Here is a 14,661-nt window from a genome sequence, read left to right on the forward strand (position 1 = left end):
AGCGGGGGGGAGTGCCTCTCACCTGTGCCGACAGCCGGGGCCGCAGACTGGCATTAGCCCAGCTGTTGGCTTTCTTCCCTTCAGCAGCCACAGTCCTCCACACACCGCTCCGGTTCCTCCTGCTTCCGTGCTGCCTCCTCCTGCAGTGCGGGAAAATTAGGAAAATAAACCCTTTCACGGGACTGCGGGAAGAAGCTGTCTGTGCGGGAAAGTCCCGCAGAATCTGTGCGTGTTGGGAGGTATGCGCAGGGCCGCCATCAGGAATTTTGGGGCCCCTTACACAGCTTAAGGCATGGGCCCCCTGGAGCAGAGAACGGGGGGGGGGGTGAAATTGAGAAGCGGGGGGGGCTGCCGTAAATTGAGAAGCGGGGGGGTGCGGTGCGTTTACAAAAAAAAGAAGAAATAAAGAAAAAAATATATATAAAAAGGGGGGTAGCCATCTGAGGGCCTTTAATAAAAAGAAAAAATAAACCTCTGGGCCCTTTAATAAAAAAAAATTACATTTAGAAAAAATACATAAAAAAAGGGAGGTTGCCATCTGGGGACCTCTGGGCCCCTGGGGACCTCTGGGCCTTTTAATAAAAAGATATATAAAAAAATAAAAATTTATAAAAATAAATAAAAAAAGAGGGGGTTGCCACATGGGGCCCTGGGGACCTCTGAGCCCTTTTAATAAAAAAAAAAATATATATATATATATATATATATATATATATAAAAATTTAATTTTTTTTATTAAACAAAAAGGGAGGGGTTGCCATCCGGGGGCCCTGGAGACCTCTGGGCCCTTTAATAATAATATATATATATATATATATATATATATATATATATTGTGAGGGGTTAGCTCGGTAGTGGGGTGTGTGACCCCTTGGTTGGGTTCACCACACACTGAATTTATACAGACTGGCAGTCGAAGACGGTTGAAAACAAAGTTTCTGGTTTATTTTTCCATCTTGCTGGAAAACAATTGCAAGCATCCAAACAGCATAAACAAAATCAAACATAAAATAAATCCTAGCCACTCTGGGCGTCTACCTTCCACGCAGGAACCTATCTATGAAGTCTAACACAGCCTACTGCTGGGTAGACAGTGCTGGTCATACAGCACTAAACAATAGTCTTTTGATTTTTATCACACAGAAAAATCAATCCTCTTCTCACCTTCACACAAGGCTTTCTGGCACTGCTCTCCTACTCACACAGACTCAGGATGATGCCGCCAATTAGTGGTAATCCTCTGGGCTACTTTATAGAGGCCTTTAATTGCCTCACTCTGAACAGCTGGAGTCTTCCAACGGCCCCACATTTGTAGCCGACGCCCGATAACCATCTGTGTATCGTCAAGGCAGAAATGTATGTTCCGTCTGGGACAACACCCACAGATTTACCTGACTTCCTGTCACAATATATATAAAAAATATATAATTTTTTTTTTTATAAAAAATAAATAAAAAAAGGGGGGGTTGCCGTCTGGGGCCCCCTATTGGGCGGGGCCCATGGGCTTGAGCCCAGTCAAGCCCAATGGTAAGTCCGGCCCTGCCAATAACAATGTGTTTTTGAAGGGTAGATTAAGTTAGAATTCCTCTAGACAGTAACGTGGATGAAGAAGGATAATCTAAAACTGTGAAGGAAAGGAAATATGGAATTGTTGCCAATAGCAGCCAATTCAATCTAGGGTGGTTACAGAATCTGGTTACTGTAGACAGCAGCTATATTTTTTATTTATACAGCTTACTCTTGTAAGTTTATGGTATCAGCATTAATGATGAGCTAGCATGAAATGAGAGAGGCCTTATTAAATAGAACTGCTGCAGTTTAAAGTAGAATTCCATCCCAGACTTCCTGTTTCCGATAGAGTGGGCAAGGCTTTGAAACGCTTTGTTCCCATGGGGATCCCTTCACTTCCTATTCTGGTCGTCACTGTGAAGGGCACTAATATCAGTGAAAGAGGACCCCACATTACCAAAAGTATTGGAACACTTGCCTTTACATGCACATGAACCTTAATGGCATCCCAGTCTTAGTCCATAGAGTTCAATATTGAGTTAACCCACCATTTGCAGCTATAAGAGCTTCAACTCTTCTGGGAAGGCTGCCCACAAGGTTTAGGAGTGTGTCTATGGGAATGTTTGACCGTTCTTCCGGAAGCACATTTGTGAGGTCAGGTGCTGATGTGGATGAGAAGGCCTGGCACGCAGTCTCCTCTCTAATTCATCCCAAAGGTTTTCTATCAGGTTGGGGTCTCAATACTCTGTGCAGGCCAGTCAAGTTCCTCCACCCCAAACTCACCCATCCATGTATTTATGGACCTTGTTTTGTGCACTGGTCCAAATCATTTGGTGGAGGGGGGATTATGCCGTGGGGTTGTTTTCCAGGAGTTGGGCTTGGCACCTTAGTTCCAGTGAAGGGAACTCTTAAGGCATCAGCATACCAAGACATTTTGGACAATTCCATGCTCCTAACCTTGTGGGAACAGTTTGGGGATGGCTCCTTCCTGTATCAGCATGACTGCACAACAGTGCACAGAGCAAGGTCCATAAAGACATGGATGAGCGAGTTTGAAGTGGAAAAACTTGACTGGCCTGCACAGAGTCCTGACCTCAACCCGATAGAACACCATTGGGATAAATTAGAGTGGAGACTGCGAGCTAGGCCTTCTCCTCCACACCAGTGCCTGACCTCACAAATGTGTTTCTGGAAGAATGGTCAAATGTTCCCATAGACACACTCCTAAACCTCGTGGACAGCCTTCCCAGAAGATTTGAAGCTCTTATAGCTGCAAAGGGCGGGGCCAGCTCAATATTGAACCTTTACGAACCAAGACTGGGATGCCATTAATGTGTAAAGACAGGTGTCCCAATACTTTTGGTAATATAGTATATTGGGGCAAAAGAAAATTTTCTAAAACTTGTGCAATATGAAAAGAGGCCAGACTCTGTATTATTAAACAAATTATCCACCATGCAGCTTATTTAAAAGTATGCAGCTGTGTGTTAATAATGATATGCACTTCAGAAGAAAAAAAGCATACACCACATAAACAATCTTTCAGTCAAAGAAATGTTTCACTTTTCCGGCTGTGAACATTTGATATCCGTCCCCTGGTGGTGTTCTGTGCAGTTACTGTAGAGTAGAAATGTTCCACATCAGCTGAAATCTGTTTTGTGAGTTGTTTCCTATTGTGCAGTTTGGCACATTCATACAATAAATGGGGCTGGTAGTGTTAGTGCGTTATCACTGTTCTGTACAGGATAAATATATATACATAATGCAGGTTTTACTTAACCACTTCAGCCCTGGAAGGTTTTTTTTTTTCCCATAAAGATTTTATTGAAAGTAGAAAGAGAACAATGTTACAGACAATACAGTGTCAACAGCCCTGGAAGGTTTTACCCCTTAATGGTCAGGCCAATTTTTGCAATACGGCACTGCTTTACTTTAACTGACAATTGTGCGGTTCTGTGGCGCTGTACCCAAATAAAATTGGTGTCCTTTTTTTTCCCACAAATAGAGCTTTATTTTGGTAGTATTTGATCACCTCTGTGGTTTTTATTTTTTGCACTATAAACAAAAAAAGAACAGCATTTGAAAAAAAAAATGTTTTTACTTTCTAAAATCAAATTTCGCCAATATGTATTCTGCTACATATTTTTGGTAAAAAAAATCCCAATAAGTGTATATTGATTGGTTTTCACACATGTTATAGCGTCTACAAAATAGGGGATATATTTATGGCATTTTTATTTACTTTTTACTTGTAATGGCGTTGATCAGTGATTTTTAGTGGGACTGCGACACGTCAGCGGACAGATCGGACACCTAGCTGACACCTTTGACACTTTTTTGGGAACTAGTGACATTATTACAGTGATCAGTGCTAAAAATATGCAGTGACACTGTATAAACGACACTGGCAGGGAAAGGGTTAACATCAAGGGCGATCAAAGAGTTAAGTGTATTCCCTAATTTTTGCTTTCTTACTGCGGGGGGGGGGGAATGGATCAGTGTCCATGCCTGACAGCACAGCGGTCTGCTTGTTTACATCAGCAGGCCACCGTTCTGTCTCTGTGGGGAGCGCGCCCCCAGTGGCTATTGAACAAAGTCACGTACATGTACATGATTTTGTGCAATAGAGCCGCCTTGCCGCAGTATATGTATGGCAGGCGTCTGGAACTGGTAAAACCAACAGATTTGGGCTCCCAAAACAGTCGGTTGCTAGAACATTGTGCTTGCTTTACATAGCAGATACCCAACAAAAGCAATTTCTTACAAAGGTAATTTATTCTTAAACAGTGCTACATTTTTGCTGGACTTCTATTGTAAAGAGATATTATCTTCCAGAACACGGATGGTTTAGGCAGCCTGTCAGGCTGTGTGCTGCCTATTGACCATACATAGCTGCAACACACACAGCGGCAGCGTTTTACTGAGTTCATCATGAAATGCTCACCCTTTTACCCTCCCTTTTTTTTGTGCAGTTTTCTGCCGAGTCTACATAACAGATCACTCCTACGTCAGCATCAGGACAAAGGTATCCAGCACTGTACAAGATATCCTGAAGATAGTGGCGGAGCGGATACAGCATGCTGAAGAGGACCTGGCTTTGGTCACTGTCACATTTTCTGGGGGTAATTCCAATTGCATGCTAATTTCACAATTACTGGTGTCACAGAAGAATAATGGCTGACAATTTCTAGCGCAGGTACTCATCTGCCCCAGGGGAAGTGCTCAGCTGTGTGACTGCAACTAATGTGCAGAATTTCAAGTAGAGGGCTGTTGCCATAGTGACAGCTAGTCACCCCACTACTTCTCTTAAACATGAGTCTGCAGGCATGCAGTGCAAAGTGCTTCCCCTTCCTTACAAAGGTTTATGCTCATCTGTAAGTGTTGGGCTTACAGCAGTAACTTAAACACACAACACAAAATTCTCCTAACCATCCTTTTCTATGTGAAAAAAATTATATCATCCAGTAGAATTAAGGATAGGGAAGCAGGTGTCTTAATGTAGTGTTAAGTTACCAATCTCTAATGTATGTGAAAAGAGTATAGATTAAATTAAACCTGCCACAAACCTGAACATGGCAGTGACAGGAGGCAGGGAGCAGCTTTACAGGAAAAGTAAAGAATTGCTCATCTGCCTGTCTAGATCTACCAGCTGTTCTGAAATTATTAAACCAAGCATTCTCATAAAATTCTCACCTTTCATTCGATAGATATAAAAAGCAAAGACAACGTGCTTTGTTAAGTTATTTAAACCAATGAAGATCAAAACCACAATGGAAACTCATAGTTGAAGAATGATTAGAAGAACTTAGTTTAACACCTGTTTTTTTCAAGCCCTCTGGTATATGAGTATTTAAATCGCCAATCAAGTTGAAGTAGACCTTCCTGATTAAATGGATTATGCGACCTTTGACATTGACATAAGACATTGACAATGCAGGACGAGGTTATCATGAAAATGTAATGTCATTGTATGTGTGTCTGTATATATATATATATATATATATATATATATGTATATATTTATGTGTCTGTGTGTGTTTATATTCAAAAATAATTAACCATTTAAAGGGATATTAAACCCAAAAGCAAACATTTATTATATTTCAGATTACAAATTCTTAGATGTGGCTGTTTTTTAATAGAACAAGCTCTCCTACAAATGTATCAGTGTTGAGACAAACCATTTACCACTGACAGGGTATGATCAGCTTTTATTTATTCATGTAAAAGCTTTATCCCAAAAGAAAAAAAAAAACTGTTTCTGTAACTGCTTGTGTAACTGCAGCACGAGCTGGAATTTGGGTTCAATGTGTTAGTGTATTTAAATCTGCTAGTACATCTAACACTCCCCTCCAACCAGACTGACAATGCTACTGTCCAAAGATGCACCCTGTGTTCCTTCAGAGGTAGTTTACTGGCCAGATCACCAGGTGAAAACAGAAGGAAAAACACAAAGACTGGAGCCTCGTACACACGACCGAGGAACTCGACGGGCGAAAAACACATCGTTTTGCTCGTCGAGTTTCTTGTTAGGCTGTCGAGGAACTCGACAAGCCAATTTTCTCCATTCCCGTCGAGGAAAAAGAGAACTTGCTCTCTTTTTGGCTTGTCGAGTTCCTCGGCAGTTTCCTCGTCGAAAAATGTACACACGACCGGTTTCCTCTGCAAAAAAAAAAACAGCAAGTTTCTTGCTGGTTTTTGCCGAGAAACTCGGTCGTGTGTACGAGGCCTTATGCAGCCACCACATCTGAGGATTGGTAAGCTGCAATATATTACATTTTTGGTTTTGGATTTAATACCACTTTATGCTTTGTGCTTATACCAATACATAGTACATACCTCTTTTGAAAGAGCCTTATTTAACTACCTATTGATTAACTGAACTCATATACATTTATTGACTGGTAGTTTTAATTCCTGTATTCACCACAGTGACCTTTTGTCACATATCTAGTAAAAAGATCAATATGTCATCTTCTTGTGACTCCACCCACAAATTTTAACTAAGCATGTTACTGAATAGAAGCATGTCTGCCTAATAATACTTTGTTATACATCTTCTTTTCCCTGTACAATAACATCACTGCATCCAGAGTACTGTCTCCCTTTCAAATACCAACACAGTTCCATGAGCACACACCAAACATAAATAACTCATAGACTAAATCATTTAAAACACTTGTGTTTGCTACCCTTGATTACAGAGCAATGAATCTAACCTGTTTGTTGTACTACACAGGTGGTAGACCTGCTAAACAAGAGCTACTAATACATATCCGTTGCTTTGTTGGCAAATTTGAAATAATGATTATACTTTCAAAAGAGCTGTCAATGGCCGCAGGGTCTTCATCAAGGCCTTGCAATGAATTTCTATTGATTTTGTCACATACTATTAACTTGTTTGACTGACTCCAATGGCGTGTTACACATATTGAGCCCTGAAAATCTTACTAGCTCATCCTATTGGCTACATTTGCATGAAGCTTGATATACAGAATGCCCTAAAGCTAAGTTTCAACTTGTTTTTTTTTTTTGTTTTTTTTTAAACACCCCGTGTGATGGTTTCAAATAATCCTATACATAACAGATTTATTAATAAATGTAGGTTTTCTAATTAGTTTTCTTTGTAAAAAAAACTCACCCTGCTCTCCTCAGCAAGTGCGCTCCCATCATCAATGTGTGCGTCGGAAGTCCACTCGCTGTTTCTTCCAGGATGCGACACTGCTGGCTACCCAGCATGCACTTACCAAACTCGCACATGCGCAAATCATACAAAGTGCGGTGATGCAATGCTACAAGTGGATGTCCATTGACTCTAAAAAAAAGAGAGAGAAAAAAAAGGTCCAAGGAGACCTTTTAAAGGAACCACAAACGTGGGGGTGCAAAGTATAAAAAGAGAGTGGAACTCAACTTTAAGAATGCAGCTGTTCACTGTTCCTGTGGTGGAATCCTCATAGCTGTCCAGGCACTGGGAGTGCAGAAAACTACAGAGACTGTGAGGTTGGTTCATCTACTAAAGGAATAAAGGCTGCTCACATTGCAAAAGTATGATCCTTTGTTTATTTTGAACACCCAATCATGTGCAAAAGGAGTTAAAAAAGGAGTTTTGCTAGTAAGATTGGGCTGCTTCCAAAGTGAACACTGCTTCATCTTATTCATTAACATTCACATTGCAGTAAACATACGTTTTGCAAAGAGAGCATTCACTTTGCTATGTGAACAGTCTCTATCACCTTAGTAAATCAACCTCACTGTGTTATTAATGAGGGGACTTTGGGGTTGATTTACTAAAACGACTAGAGGCTGTTCCAGTAACAAAAGTGGATTTTCACTTTGTAAAGTGAAACATTTCATAGCTTAGTACAGTGTTTCTCAACCATCTGTCGGTCAAGGCACCCCTTTAAAATTCTGCACATTTCTAAAATGTAAAACCCATTCTAAAATGTAAAAAACAAATAGTTTCAAATAACACAGCAACATCATACACGTTCAAAACCCAACATTCCAATTTTTCCTCCTCATTTTCTCTCTCTCACTGATCTAATGTGACCTCAGTGATGATAGAGTGTAGCCGGGGAGGGGCAAACAGGGATGTTCTGCAGGCATCCGACATCCTCCTTATCAACTGATGATGTAATTTGAAGGTTCCAATGATGTACAACCCGTGGCTATGCATAACTAAAAGACAGGCTTGAGCCACACGCTAGCTTGTATACAATTTTTGGCCAATTTTTAGGCATTTGCCAAAGAAGCCCTCGCACCCCAGGGTGCCTGGCTTAGTAAACAAGATGTGGCTGTTTTTGCAGCAGAATTTCCATACATGTGCAAGAAAACTTGAAATTAAAATAGGAGTTTTGCTTGCATATGATTGCATATTTAAAGTGAACACACTTCCAGAGAACTTAGTAGGCCAAATTAAATTTCAATTTACTTTTCCAAATGAACAACCTCTACTTTTTTAGTAAATCAACACTTCAATTCCTAAAATAGACATACAGCTTTAAAATCAGACACAAGTGCTTTACATTTAGCAGTTTAATTAATCGACATTTAAACAGTGCTTTATTCTCTCCATAGAAAAACGTGAACTTTTACCAACAGAAATGGCATTATCAAAGTCACTGGAGTCATCAAGTCGCATTTACACTTACAGGAAGAGTGAGACTTTGGTAAGTGATGTAGCTTCTACAAAAACACACAGATAACAAAGGGTTTCATTTATGACTGCTGAACAGAGCAAGTAATAGTGGTGCCTTCATACCAAGTAAATAAACATTCCTTTTCCAACCTCCACAGTGCTATGTGTAACTTATAAACATATGTTGGATAATGTCCCTATACTGTAAATTAAAAAGGATTTACTGGATTTACCTTGACCATGCATGAGGCCACAAGGTGAATGTATTTATCAAGGTTATGAAACACTAACCAGAATTTTGATATCGTTAATGGGTATGAACAATATCCTGATGTAACAATATATGGCTAAAAATAATGTTTCCAAAATCTGCACCTTTTATTGTTAAAGCTTTAGTCTAACAATTTTTTAAATTTTTTGTCTCACAATGTGTAGGCTGCTAGATTGGCTGTCCTGTCCCTTTTCCTGCTGCTAAATATCTGGCACTGTGGGGGTTAACAGCTTAAAGTGGAGGTTCACCCGGAAATGTAAATTTTTAACATTAGATTGATGCTCATTTTGTCAAGGGGAATCGGGTAGTTTTTTTAAAAACAAAGCAGTACTTACCGTTTTAGAGAGCGATCTTCTCCGCCGCTTCCGGGTATGGGCTGCGGGACTGGGCGTTCCTATTTGATTGACAGGCTTCCGACGGTCGCATCTATCGCGTCACGATTTTCCAAAAGTTCGGCTTCTTTCGGCTACTCGTGACAAGATGTATGCGACCGTCGGAAGCCTGTCAAAAGACCATACCCGGAAGCGGCGGAGAAGATCGCTCTCTAAAACGGTAAGTACTGCTTCGTTTTTAAAAAAACTACCCGATTCCCCTTGACAAAATGAGCATGAATCTAATGTTAAAAAACATTTTCCGGGTGAACTCCGGCTTTAAGGTCTCCCAACTCAGCTGCATTTAAGATGATTTGACAGGGACACTTCCCCTCTTGCCCTCTCCTCCACATTCTTTCACTGATTACACTGCTTTCACCAATCACATGATCTGTGATTGGGGGAAGAATCTAAACAGTTACAGGATTTTCTCAACCCACAAAAGCTGTTAAATCCCACAACTCTGTTCAGCAGCAGGGAAAGGACAGGGCAGCTCTATATTCTACATTCTATTTAAGTCCATCACATTCACATGTATTTAAAAAAAACTGTTGAAAGGATAAAGTTTTAAGGCCCTTTTCACACAGGCGTTCTGTCTGTCCATTTTTCATCCATCCTTTGACTGATAAAAAACAGACAACAGTTTATTTCTGTGGACAAATGGATATAAATGGGTCTGGTATGGATTTTGGGGGGCCTTATGCCGAAAATTGTAAAATTTCAAAATGGCAGGAGCGACCCACACAAAATTCACACCAAATCTGTACCAGACCCTTTTCAGAGCATGCAGGAAAGGGGGGGGGAACTAGTGTGCATTGTCGTCACCCCCCGACCAAACCAGGCCACATGCTCTCAGCATGGGTGGGTACTTTGTATTTTTTGTATTGGAATCTGAAAGCCTGAGCTTTAACAAAGGAGCTCCCCTCCAAACATGTGAAGTTTGAGTACATAGTCATAAAAAAACGCACAGAGGCAGTTTTTGAGAAGTCTTTTATTAAAAAAAGATGTCCCTACGCGTCAATCACGATGAACAACGCTTTCCCCCATCACTGAAAAAAACAAAGGGGCGGCTCACCCGGTGATGCTATTGACCATATCTGTCCCTTTTTTTAGGATTTTTCAAAAACGATCCTTGTGTTTTTTATTTTAACTACTGACTGTTTATTTAATTTTTTGGGTGAATAAGTAGGCCCCTGTATCCAGATTCTTATAATACCCACCCACCCCACAACCACTTGGTCAGGGTGGTTAAAAAAAAGCTCTTGTCCTCGTCAACATGAGACCATGTGCTTCACCCATGTTGAGGGCATGTGACTTGGTATGGTTTGGGGGGGGGGTGTACAATCACCCCCCTTTCCTGGCCTGACAGGCTGCATACTCGGATAAGGGTCTGGTATGGATTTGGGGGGGGGGAGGGTGACTGCATCCATTTTTTATTATTATTATTTATTATAATTTATAATTGACTCTTTTGTTTATGTTCTACTGACAGCAGGGATTAGCCATGGTTATTAAGGATGCTGGCAGGCATAAACTGATCTAACTGAACTGAAAATGGATGTAAAACTGATGTAAACTCTATTTGTTTTCTATGCATAAATGTGACTGAACGGATGACATCTGTGTAAAAGGGGCCTAAGAGTAGCTTGTTACCCTAAGGTTATGTTGAACCTGACTTTTCTATATTTCTTGCCCTCTGTTACTGATAGAATATTTAGTACATTACATCTTTATTTATTGCTATTATGTTTTGTTTTCTCACAAAGTAAACCATGTTGCCAATTATTTGGACCGTCTTGCCTAGCACTTAGAGAGTTAATTACTACCTGCGCTATATTTATTTTCATTATGCTGTCTGCCTGGTCAGTTTTTTATAATTGAATTTCCGACCCGAGTGCTTTGTTCAATGAGTGTCAATTCATCACACTCCCTTGCTTTCAAGACCTTTTCCTAAATTGACTGAATAATCTCGCTAGTGAACAGGCATGAAGCGGAAATAAAGTACACTTATCCTGGATTGCTATTGCCAACAGCCTCTTTTTTAATTGTCTTTTTAGAAGAAGTGTTTATGTAGGATTTTTGTCTTTTTCAGAATCCATTTGCAGAGAATGAAGAGGCTCAGAGCAGATCTGTTAGAATCCTGGGGATGAACACCTGGGATCTTGCTTTGGAATTGACCAGTTTTGACTGGAGTCTCTTCAATTCAATACATGAGGTAAGATCACCACTTTTGAAACACGAGGGACACTTTCATAAAATCTGTGTGCACCAGTCTTTATGAATTCCAGAGAATGCCTCCCATGGTGTTGCTTCTTTGCTTGTGTGACTTCTTCACTAGCTAAACCAGAGAAAAGTTAGGGAGGATTTGCTAAAGGCAAATTGGCTGTTCATTTTTCAAGGGAATTTCCAAGGAGTTTTCTCTTAGCTTAGAGTATGTGATGAAAATTCACTTTTCAATCACATGCAAGGAAAATAGAAAAAAAAAAAGGTATTTTACTTACACATGATTGGATGATAAGTCAGCCAAAGTTTCACCTCATTCTCCAACTAAGAGAAACGTCCCTTGCTAGTGCAAATTCACTTGCAAAATTAACATCTTATTTGCCTTTAGTAAGTTAACCCTGCAGTGGTGGCCCGTCCATACGAGGTGCAAGGACGCCGCCCCCCTAATTCATGCGCCTGGGCCCCTAATCTACATGCTGGACGCATGGATTCAAATGTTTTTTTTTTTTTTTCGAAACGCGTGATTAGAGCTGGAGGCTTTAAATGGCTTCAAAAAAATGTGCTTGGGAAAGGTGGGGGAACAAACAGACCGGGAGGAGGGGTGAGGGTTGGTTTGTTTGCCGTCCCCCAGTGCTTCTGTAGCTGGAAAAGTGTTGCAGCAGTGGAATCACCAATGTGACGTCAGCCTAAAATCTGTTCCAGTTGTATGTACTAACCAAGAGACAGCCTGGAACATGTGGAAGAATTTCATAAAATAGCACCGTGCCCAAGGATTTAAACACTGTTTAATGGGCACAGAATGTTATTTAATAGCTGGCTATACTTGTAATTGTATATATGATGCATTTATTTTTTTGTTATATCTACCTGATTGACCTTGGTAAATTTGCTTGTATTGCAGCAAGAGCTGATATACTTCACATTCAGCAGACAGGGGAAGAGTGAGAACACAATGAATCTGAGTCTTTTGCTGCAGAGATGTAATGAGGTCCAGCTCTGGGTAGCCACAGAGATCCTGCTGTGCAGCCACCTGGGGAAACGGGTGCAGCTATTGAAAAAATTCATCAAGATCGCCGCTCAGTAAGTTGGAAGCTTCACCCTTGGTGCTATTTAAACAGTGGATATACATTTATAGAAGCCTTCAGATAAAGAATGTTCAATACTAATTTAGCATTTATTTTGCTTTTGATTTTTAGAGCTTGGTTATTGCTGGAACTCCATTTGGCCTGAACCTGCGGGAAACAGTACTAATAAGGATGAGCTAAGGTTCAGGCTGAATCCACAGGAAACTGTCACATGATAGCAGGCCCCCAGCCCAATTAGGGCTCGGGACGCTGCTGACATCATGGCCTAGAGCTGCATGATTCTGGCCAAAATGAGAATCATGATTTTTTTGCTTAGAATAAAGATTGTGATTCTCTCACGATTCTCACGGCGTAAAATCTTTCACATTATACAAAAAAAATTGGGCTAACTTTACTGGTTAGTTTTTTTTTTTTTATTCTTTAAAGTATTTTTTTCCCCAAAAATTGCATTTGAAAGACCGCTGCGCAAATACAGTGTGACGTAAGATATTGCAACAACCTCCATTTTATTCTCTAGGGTCCCTGCTAAAAATATATATATAATGTTTGGGGGTTCTAAGTAATTTTCTATCAAAAAAATACTGATTTTAACTTGTAAGCAACAAGGTCAGAAAAACGTCTGGTCCTTAAGTGGTTAAATAAAAAAACAGATAACAAATGTAATAGAATTGGTAAATGTAAAAATAATACTTAGCTATAGATGTATTTTCACTGTTTACGGCTTGGCATGATGATCTAACCAGGTGCATGCATGAAGCAACCCTAAACTATTCCAAGTTTTGGCTGTAGTATATACAGGACTAGTGGGTAACGATCAATTGTGAATACTGAATAGCAGTATTACCTTTTAAGGAAGATTGCACACATTCCTGAAAGGGCTTGCCCATTTGGTCAGTTAAGGTAACTAGACTTAGGATTCATTCTTAGATAATGGCGAGCCAATAATAAGTAAATATTAAATTTACCCATCACCATGTTAGGTCAATGATGCCAGGGTCCCCTGCCCATTTGTTACATGTGGTTGCAGGGTTTGAGATTCCATTGCTACATTTGATTGGGCAGCACAAACTTCAGCTCATCCTTATTGTTAAGTACTCTACGTGAAATTTTTTAATCAGATTTTAGGGCTCAACACTGCTAGTTTTACCATTTGCACTTTTTTTCCTCAAAGAGCAATGACAATTTGACTCTCTTCCCAGAGAAGTGGATTAGTATGTTATTTAGCACTTGTTTTGAGTTATTACTACAGTGTTTACATTGTGATGTAGTTTTTTTTTTGTGATTTTTTACATTATTACACTATTCTTCCTCAGTATTGTTATTGTATTAATTATAGCGATTTGTAGATTAGCCATTTAAAGTGAGGACAGGTTCATACTGGAATGTATGTGTTCCTGTACAGTCTCTTGCATTCTAGTTTTGACAGCCCATTAATTTCAGTGGGCTACAACCTGAAACATGCAAAAAGTAGTGAAACACTACTTTTGAAAATCATACAACACGATACCGCATTGGTACTGCAGTACGGTTTGGTGGATTCAAACGCGCTGCATTTGCCAGATGTATTTGGGGTGCCATTAACAACTAATTGACACCCGCACGCATCTTGCAAGTGCTGCACATTTACATGCGGTGTGGGAAGCACTGTGTTTTGGTATTAACAGGCCTTTACTCTGCCTCCATCACACCTGAAAGAGAAGATATCAGGTAGCCACACATGAAGCAGATGACTTTGACCACTTCCCGCCAGGAGGATGTCCATGAATGTCCTCGGGTTTCTGTGGTTATACCAGGATGGCCTGCACCTATAGGCATCACCCCGGTATGGATCTGTTCAGTCGACGATTCCCTGTAAGGCAGAAACTATCTAAGTGGCCAATTAGCCACTTGATCAATTATGCGGGTGGCAGAAGGGGGTCCCACCCCCTCCCGCGGTGGCTGCCGCCTTTCCCAAGCTCTACTGTCCCATCACAGAGCCTGGGAGCGATGCGGCCGGTGGCAATTGCTGCCCTGAACATAGAGAGAGGAACCAACATTGTTCCTCTCTCTTTGTAACCCCAGAAA

The 14,661-nt window shown here is 40.5% G+C and overlaps 1 protein-coding gene across 4 annotated transcripts in view; it reads left to right on the forward strand.

The window, feature by feature from the left end:
• RAPGEF5 (Rap guanine nucleotide exchange factor 5) overlaps window positions 1-14,661 on the forward strand; it is a 382,012-nt gene that overhangs the window by 338,440 nt on the left and 28,911 nt on the right. For all 4 annotated transcript variants that reach the window (XM_040352795.1, XM_040352797.1, XM_040352796.1 and 1 more), the window contains 4 exons: window positions 4,482-4,631; window positions 8,587-8,678; window positions 11,382-11,504; window positions 12,414-12,592. In XM_040352795.1, the coding sequence (XP_040208729.1) occupies window positions 4,482-4,631; window positions 8,587-8,678; window positions 11,382-11,504; window positions 12,414-12,592 (544 nt within the window). The remainder of the gene's footprint in view (window positions 1-4,481; window positions 4,632-8,586; window positions 8,679-11,381; window positions 11,505-12,413; window positions 12,593-14,661) is intronic.

The sequence above is a fragment of the Rana temporaria genome, chromosome 5 (assembly GCF_905171775.1).
Source record: "Rana temporaria chromosome 5, aRanTem1.1, whole genome shotgun sequence".
Classification (NCBI taxonomy): domain Eukaryota; kingdom Metazoa; phylum Chordata; class Amphibia; order Anura; family Ranidae; genus Rana; species Rana temporaria.